The following is a 9,185-nucleotide window of genomic DNA, read 5'->3' as shown; positions in this document are numbered from 1 at the left end:
AAGACAGGATAAAGTATTCCATGCCGAGAAAAACTTTACAGTTAAAAGTTTGCTCACTTTGTGTTACTGTGATGTATTTACGTAATAATGATAATGACCACAAAAAGAAATTGAAGTTGATGATGCCACATAGTAATACCTCTCTTTCTGCACAGGTGATGTTTTTTTAGAGATTCTGTGGAAAATTACATGTGGATTTGACATTCAACCTGACGAGGGAGATGGCTAGCCACCCATGACCCCGATCTCTGCCTTGACCCAAGGAGTTGGATTAAGATCACCTTTTATACGGAGGAGCTCATACATTCTTCCATCTCCATCACTGGGTGTCACACTCCAGTATGATAGTAGTACCACAATGATCTTTTCCACTTGACTTTTGACTTAGAAAGTACATTTGTCAACTGAAACTGACTTGACTGACTATTTTTGACTTAGAAAAACCAAACGGATCACAATAAAGGATCAAGACTAAATTGAACAGTTTATAACAGAAGGAACAAAACTGAACGTAAATAACAAAAACCAGTAGAAATGTGTTATTTTATGTTGTCAGGGACACTTAGTTTCGTCTTTGGATTGTTTTCAGATGATGTTATCTTGTGAAACATTGAAGTAACTGTGTTCTAACTCACTGGCTCTAATTACACATTAGTTACAGTGGTAGTAGACTGTACTTAGACACTAAGGAGGGGATAACAGTGCAAACTTCATAATACAGCCCGGTTCCCCGTAATTAGCGTGTACCTCCAGGAGAGCTAGAGTGTACTTAGACACTAAGGAGGGGATAACAGTGCAAACTTCATATAGGGCTGCTCAATTAATCAAATTTTAATCGTGATTACGATTTTGGCTCCAGACGATCTCAAAATTCATATAATCGAGGAAAAACGATTATTTGGTGTTTCCGTTCTGAGACGCGCATGCGCAATTCAACCGCTATGCCCCCGCCCCCGCGTGTGTGGAGAGTGGAGATCCAAGCCGGCGATTTAAGCACGTGTAAAGATGACAGAGGGTGAGGCTGAGCAGCGTCGCTTGGTTGATAAAAAAGGTAGAACCACTTCATTTATTGAAGTATCTGTCTCTTATTGTATTTTATTTATTTCTTGTTTTCAAAAGATTGAGTGCAGTAGCCTACAACAGTTTAGGGTCCGATATTAACGGTTGCCCGAATGCCCGAGGCAAGTAAAAATATCCGGCGGGCCAGCAGTCCCTGCGCAGACATGCATCGGGCAAGCAGCACCAACTCGGATTTTTTGTTTTTATTATTTCTAATCGCAGGGCAGGAATTATACCACGGCCAAACGGCCAGTGCCGTGGAGTCCCCGGTGTGTGGCCATAATGCCCCTCCTACCCATACGGCCAGTGTAGCATGCCCTGTTTTTTATGACAAACAGCATAGCAAGGCTACGGCTAAGTTAACATAACATTACTGACACTCCAAGACACATGCACACACACATAACGTTACCGGACAGCCTCTCAGTCCTTAGCCGCTAACGTTAGCTCATGTTAGCACAGTTACCACACAGAAACTTTTACCAAAGGTCATAATGTGCTTCTAGTGACCGTCAAATCGCCAGCGAAAGATGTTTACACTGCGGACACGGAGATGGGACAAAGATCCTCTGAAAAGGAAGATGGTTCACTCTGCTCTGCCGCCAGGAACAAACTGGGAGGCAAAGATCCTCTCTGAGGAAGAGGGTTCACTTTGCTGCAGGGTTCACCAAAACGTTTTTTTTTTGTTTTTTTCTTTTAATAAATTGAACACACATTAAAGAACATACAAGATTCTGTAGAGAATTAATATATATAATACAATACAATAAACATTGTCAAATTAAATGAAGGAAGAGGATTTTTTAAAGGCAAATAAAAGATTGGGAATTTATTTAAAAATATACATACAGACATATGAATAATTATATAATTAAAGATATGTAGGCTATGTTAGGTGAATACACCTGTCAGTGACCCTGACCACTGGCATTGGCAAAAGAACTGGAGTTGGCACTGCAGCTGCCCACTGCTCCTAGTGTATACAGTAGGATGGGTCAAATACAGAGGTCAAATTTTGTTTCAATGTATGTTATGTGCTGAGAAAGGACAATAAAGAATCTTCTTCTAATAATAATTTCTTAATGACTAGGAGATAACAAAAGAATAAAGAGATTTTTCAAAGACTTAAAAAATGAGGGACATGAATCAAAACAACAAGAAACGAGATATATCCCCAGTCATGCACACCCAGTTTTAATAAACTCAGTACTGTTTTTCAACACATATATTGTTTTGTCTTCATTCAATGTAGTTAGCACATATTGTTATTGCGCCATTTGTTTTGGCCTTGGTGCCTCACATTTTGGCCATGATGCCCCAATAAATTTGTATTTATCAAAGGTCAAAGTGGCCTTGCCCTAAAATGACTTAATTCCAGGCCTGTAATTGTGTATTTCCTCTCCTGTTTCTGTCCTCGGAGGGGCCAGTTGCAGTGTGCTGCTTTTTTATGTGCTGCTGCCTCCATTGGCTGATCATCTCTGCTGATGTAAGATATAAGTTATGAGCGAAAATATGCACCACACAGCCAGAAAAAGAACCTCTTAAGCAGGGCAAGTAAGAATTTAGATGGGGCAAGTAGATTTAAGAAGTACTTGCCCGACAGGGCAAGTAGGAAAAAACCTTAACGTCGGACCCTGCTACTACATTACAAGATATTTTTATATATTTAACAGGAGAGTGTTTTTTAACATGTTCAATAAATGCTGTTCCAAATTCAAAGACATAATCGTGTAAATAATCGTGATTTCAATATTGACCAAAATAATCGTGATTATGATTTTCTGATAGTCAAGATTGTTAGCTGAGCTGGGGGTCCTTTACTGTGGCCCAGGACACATGAGCACACACACCTCTGAAAGAATGTGGCCATATACACCCCAGACCATCCCCAAATGTGGTGAGCCAATCATCCAAGCTGCATGTAAAAAACACATGTAAAAAGGACACTAGTGTTTGCTAAAAGATCCTGAAGTCCGAATTATTAATCATACACCAGAATGAGAGTGATTTTTTCATGGCAAATCCATACAGTTAGTGGACTTCTGACAGAAATATTAAATAATGAATATTCAAAATTTAAAGCACCAGGGCCAGAGATGTCCTGACTTTTAGTCCTTAAGATGGAGCAAACTCCAAAACACTGGATTCTACACTTCCCATAATGCAATGTGATAGCATCTTTTGTTAGACTGTCCCTGTCTGGTGAACATTGTTCAGACTCAGCTCCCCCAGTTTGTAATACAGGCTTTATCCAAGCCCAGATACCCTGATGACATCATCAGGGTTATTTTTTTTTTTTCAGATTTTTGGAAAGCTTTCTGCAGAGCCACTGAAGAGATCATACAGCTATTTTACAGGATGAGTCATGCACTTTATGACCAGTAAACTGCCCCTTTCATTAGAGTACATGAAAAAAAAGTACAATAATGGTATTGTAAAGAATGAGGATCACTGTGCAGCTTCTTTGGATTTAATTAAAAACACATTTTAGATATAGTCTGAAAAACCTGACTGAGATAGTTTTATTTTCCAGATACTACAGATAATACCAAAGATATTGTGTATAGAAGTTACACTTTTTGGCATCAGACCCAATAAAGATGCACTGTCTTTTTCTCTAGTACTTTAATTAAAGTGTTTATGTGACAAACACTTTAATTAAAGTTTAACTTGGCTAAACACTGGCCTGAGACACTGAGGACATCAGCCAACACATTCCCTGTTGGATAACTTGATGTGTTCAGTCCATTCACATGAGATTACCATGTTATTGATCTACTGATGTAACTCCCCTTTGTTGTGTTGCAATGTCACAGGGACACAGAAATACAGAGTAAACATGGTGATTAAGCCTCAGGGTCATTAGTCCACCACATCTCTGTATCCCCAGGACATCAATCTGCTGCAAATGTCATGCTCTGGGACCAGCAGTCTCCATGTAGAACAAATGTGTAAGTGTGTACAAACTCCCTACACAGTGAGAGAAGGCTGGTAATGTAAGATGCAGGATGACAAAGGCCCTGAAAAACAATGCATATATTTCCTCTATCAACTTTGATGATGAAACAAAAAAAAGGACCCCCCCCCCCCCTCAAAAACATGCCTCCACAATGAACATAGACTTAAAAAAGGCAAACATTCTTCACGCATGACGTGATTGGGACCATGTTTAACAACAGCACAACTGTACCAAAACATCCATTTACAAACTCTTACACAACTTGTGCAGTATAATCCAAGTCTCATTGATCCAGTCATGTTTAGTACTTCCCAATATATTGTTGCTAAAACATACAACCTCTCAGCTGTGCATAGGACAGTTTGTACTGGTACTGCCATACATATGTCCTCGACACTCACCCCGCTAAACAAGGTTGCCGACACTACCACACCATGTGTAGAGTTTCTTGGTTTCTTGGATAGGACCTTACCGGCCACAGTCTAACGGTATGACTCTAGACCTGAATGAATTTCTTATGTTCTTGGGGAAAAAAAGGAGGGATTGGGTTTGAGAGAAGCTTCACTGTGGTCATCATGACGCAGCAAGTGAGGCACACCAATAGGGCAGTTAGTTCACTTGCTCTTTGAGCTTAAGTCAGTGCAAGCAGCAAAGTTGTCTTGACTGACAACGCCTTCAGAGAGGAGCACTTGAAGGAATCCTTTACCAAGATCTTGAGCACAAATGGCAGGTCCCATTGTGGGGAGGGGGCATACATCACCAGGCACTGACCCCCTGCAAGAAATGCTTCAAGAGAGGGTAAGCAATTTGAGTCATTTTTGTGCACCACAGCGCCAAGCAACCCGGGGCTACCAGCATGACCAACAACTGCTTCAAAAGCACTATTCGGACGGGATTAGTTTTACATGGGCACGTGGGGTAATGTCACTTTACCACAGGACGTCAGTAACATTAATGGCCGATTCGCAGGGGATAAGAAATATCAGTAAAACTACCACAAGTGGGAGGGGTAAATCCATTCACGCACCGCCGTCCCCTCCTGCCATCATGTGCGTATGATAGGACTGTCAAAAGCACCATGAAATTGAGTTTGAATATTTTCGAATTAATTTAGTAGAGTTCAAATAATATTAGAATTTATTATTATTAGTAGTAGTAGTATTAGTAGGCTATTAGTATTAGTATTTTTTATTTATTTATTTTTTTTACAAAAAAAACCCACAAAAAATAAGATGCTTATTGCAATATGAACGTGACACTCGGATGAAAACATCCGTTCTGACCTCACTATAGTGCCAGGTATGATCAACTTTTGCCTCGCTATCTGAGCAATGTTTGGATACTTCAGTGCGTAGTTTTCCACCACAAGAGTGGATCCTGTTCGGCTCGTAGTGGTGTCTCATTCTGGTAACGTTTCATCTCTTCTTCAAAAAGGGTAGGCAGGGAGGCAGCAGGTGCAACACTCTCCCTGTGTGTCTCCCCGAACAGGTCACACATCACGGACAGTGCAGTGGGTGGTGTTGGCGCAGCGGGCTCCTCCGTCGGCGCCTCTCCCTCCCTCTGCATCCCGAACGGGATTCGCCGAGATATACAACATTATTGATAGTATTAATTAATTATTAATGATATTCAAATTATCAAATTTAGGTTCGAACTTATAAAAAAAATATATATTTGATTATATTTCTAACTTCGATTTTTTTTTTGACAGCCCTACCACACATATTTACTGCTGGTCTATTCGCACGGGATTAGTATTACCTGAGGTAATTGTCCGGGACCCATTTACAGAAGGTAAAAGTCGCGGTAATTTTTACTGACATCGTGCGGTAATGATTACTGACATGGCACATTCGGACGGGACTAAAATCTCTGGTAATTATATATTTACCCCACGTTCCTATATAAAACTAATCCTGTCCGAATAGGGCTTTACTCTCTTCAACAAGGGAGGGATGAGACAGGGGGGTGTAAAGGTGTAAAACAGCTTTCTTGGCCATGGCGCATACGTAAATGTGTCCACCCCCTGGTGGAATCATCTTGTGGCGCTAAGGAGAACCATAGCAGGAGCCTAAAGCCTGATTTATGGTCCTGCGTTAAATCAACGACGTCGCTACGTCGTAGGGTACGTGGCTACGCAGAAGGCTCCCCATAGCCCCCGGCGTAGCCTGACGTGCACCTCCCCAAAAATGTAACTACACGTCGAGGCGACGCAGACCCAGCGCAGACCAAGAGGGCTGTGATTGGTTTGCTTGGTAGCAACGCATTTCCGGTTCCGTGTTTCCAGATTGCGCCATCCCCGCCATCTTTAAACATCTTCTGTTGCGATGTAGATGTTGCAGTATTAAGGCCCTTTTATGCTCAACGTTCAATAAGGATACGGATATGGACGGAGCCGTCTGTCCGTGCTCCGCGTTCATTTCTCTGTGACCGGAAAAGCAGGAAGCTAAACAAAGAATCAACTAGAGATGACGATAACCATTCAGGAAAGGAACACAGCCTCCTACCGCTCTGGCGGTGAATTGCACCGCGACGAAATGGAGTGACGGAGAAGTTCGAAGGGTTGACGATGCCGTCACGGCAACGACGTAGGTACATCGTAGGTACGCTGCAGGACCATAAATCAGGCTTAACACGTCTCACCACAATGGTCCAACCAGCAGGCGCAGAGATGTTGGATGCTGAATTACGCATCTGGCAATCAGTTAAAGGCTCAGTGTGTAGGATATTTTAGCAGAAATGGAATATTGTATGGTAAGTATGTTTTCTTCATTGTAGAATCACCTGAAAATAAGAATTGTTGTGTTTTCCTTACCCTTGAATGAAGCATTTATATCTACAAAGGGAGCGGGTCCTCCACCCTGTTGCAGTGCCATGTTTCTACAGCAGCCCAGAACAGACAAACCAAACACTGGCTCTGGCCATTCACACTTTTGTGTCAGCCACTATGGTTACCAGCAGAGCCCCTCTGCAATGACAGCATTGGAAAACCACTGATTTTTAATGTTAAACTGTTTTTTTTCTCAGTGTCTTTACTGGTTTAAATCATGGGGTCCATTTGTTTTGGTGAGGAAGAGACCTCTGTGGATCATTCAGCTCCAGGTGGAAATCCCCTGAACATCTGGATCTCAACATAGCAGAGAAAAAAGGTCAGCACACATAAGCAGGTGCTGGGCTAGCAGCCTGTATCTTACATGCTGAACAGCATTGGAGAAACACTGATTTGTAAAAATGAAACTGCTTAATACAGTGTTTTTACAGGTTTTGATCACTGGGTCTGGTTGTTTTGGAGATGAAGAGACCTTTGTGGATAATCCAGCTCCTGGTAAAAAAAACCTTGTGAACAATGACCACTGAAGGAATCCTAACTTGGAGAAGTTTCAGCTGGTTGCAATTTGCAATCCTCAGCACTAGATGCTACTAAATCTCCCCAAATCATACACACTGTTCCTATTTAGTATCAGAAAAAAACTTTTAGATTTACCATCTAATATTTGAGATAGTCCATTTGTTTCTTTATCTACACTTATAAAATAATATGAATACTTTACCAGTGATATTGATAATCAGGTTTTTATTTATAGAGCACATAATCCATTAAATAATATCAAAGGATGACATATGGCTAAACATGAACAAGAAAAAGATTATCTTCATTGTTTAATTAGAGCAGGTAATTGAACCTCTGGAGCTCTAGTTAGTTCTGACAGCTGATTGGAGTGTGACGATAAACTTACAAGATAAAAGCAGTTACACTGTTTACTGAACAAGTGGTGAATTATTCCAACTGTTGGGTTTCATTTTTTTATTACTACTTTTTGCACATAGCCAGCTGAGGTTATCGTAATCAAGGCAGGACAGAGATAACTATCTGGTAAACAATGATCAATGCAACCATTTTAAATGCATTTACCTTATCGGGGTTAAATGACATGACAACAAAGCACAGAGCCACTCTTTTCTCTCTTGCCGTATTGTGTTACATTGTGATTTTACTTGTAAATGGTTCTCTTACTGTTCTTATCATATTGGACGAAAAACTTCATGAACCCATGTACATTTTTCTGGGTAATTTGTGCATTAATAGTCTTTATGGGACAGCGGCCTTTTACCCCAAATTCCTTTCTGATCTATTGTCTAACACTCATGTCATATCTTATACAGGCTGTCTGTTGCAGGTGTTTGTTATATACTCCTATGCAGCAACTGATTTTTCTGTTCTGACCCTAATGGCCTATGACAGGTATGTGGCTATATGTCGACCACTGGAGTATCACTCTGTTATGACTAAACATAGGGCTGTGTTGTTGGTGTTCTTCTCCAGACTTGTACCTTTGCTCTGTCAGACTGTTGTAATGACAATGACCTCCACAGTGGAATTATGTGGCTCCCACATAGAAAAACTTTATTGTGACAACTGGTCAATCCTTAAACTTTCCTGCAGTTCAATAACAACAAATAATATTGTTGGATTTATCATGATATTTTTCTATTTTGGGCATGACCTTTTCATTGTATGCTCATATGTGCAGTTGGTAAAATCTGCTTTAAAGTCAAGAGAGTGCAGAAGAAAGTTCATGCAGACATGTGTGCCACATTTATTATGTTTGCTTACCATCAGTGTTGCTCTGCTTTTTGACCTCATGTACGCTAGATATGGTTCAAGCTCTGTATCACAGAGTGTAAAGGACTTCATGGGCATACAATTTCTCATGATTCCTCCTGTTCTCAACCCTATTATTTATGGACTTCAACTGACTCAAGTTCGCAACAGTTTATTAAGTTTGTGTAAAGTCAGCAAACAGGTTAAAGGATTGGGCTGATACATTGTGAAGTTGTGTTTTTGGGTCGGCCATTCTCTCTCATGAACAGAAATATTTGATCATCAGGTTCCCATAATATAATATGGAGTAGTAATGTGGCCTGCCCCTTCTTTCGAAGCTCAGAAATGTATCAACCCATACTATCAAACCTCTTTCTATTTCTGCCTCCAGAATGTGGGTGATGCATAGGAAAAACACAGATTAGATATCAGATATGAGCTCTGAGGCGCACTTCCTGAGATCATAGGTCTTAAAACATGTCATGATCTTGTTTGTAACTTATTCATTAGAAAAACAACAACATTGTAGGTGACAAGGGATATGCAGGCTGATGCAGATTTTAC

General features: G+C 40.6%; 1 protein-coding gene across 1 annotated transcript; it reads left to right on the top strand.

The window, feature by feature from the left end:
- Positions 1 to 7,899: 7,899 nt before the first annotated feature.
- LOC117251010 (olfactory receptor 6N1-like) lies at positions 7,900 to 8,841 on the top strand. The gene has a single exon (XM_033616963.2). The coding sequence runs from the start codon at positions 7,900 to 7,902 to the stop codon at positions 8,839 to 8,841; it is 942 nt and encodes a 313-aa protein (XP_033472854.1).
- Positions 8,842 to 9,185: the final 344 nt, after the last annotated feature.

The sequence above is a fragment of the Epinephelus lanceolatus genome, chromosome 14 (genome assembly GCF_041903045.1).
Source record: "Epinephelus lanceolatus isolate andai-2023 chromosome 14, ASM4190304v1, whole genome shotgun sequence".
Lineage (NCBI taxonomy): Eukaryota > Metazoa > Chordata > Actinopteri > Perciformes > Serranidae > Epinephelus > Epinephelus lanceolatus.
This window is presented reverse-complemented; position numbering and strand designations above follow the sequence as displayed.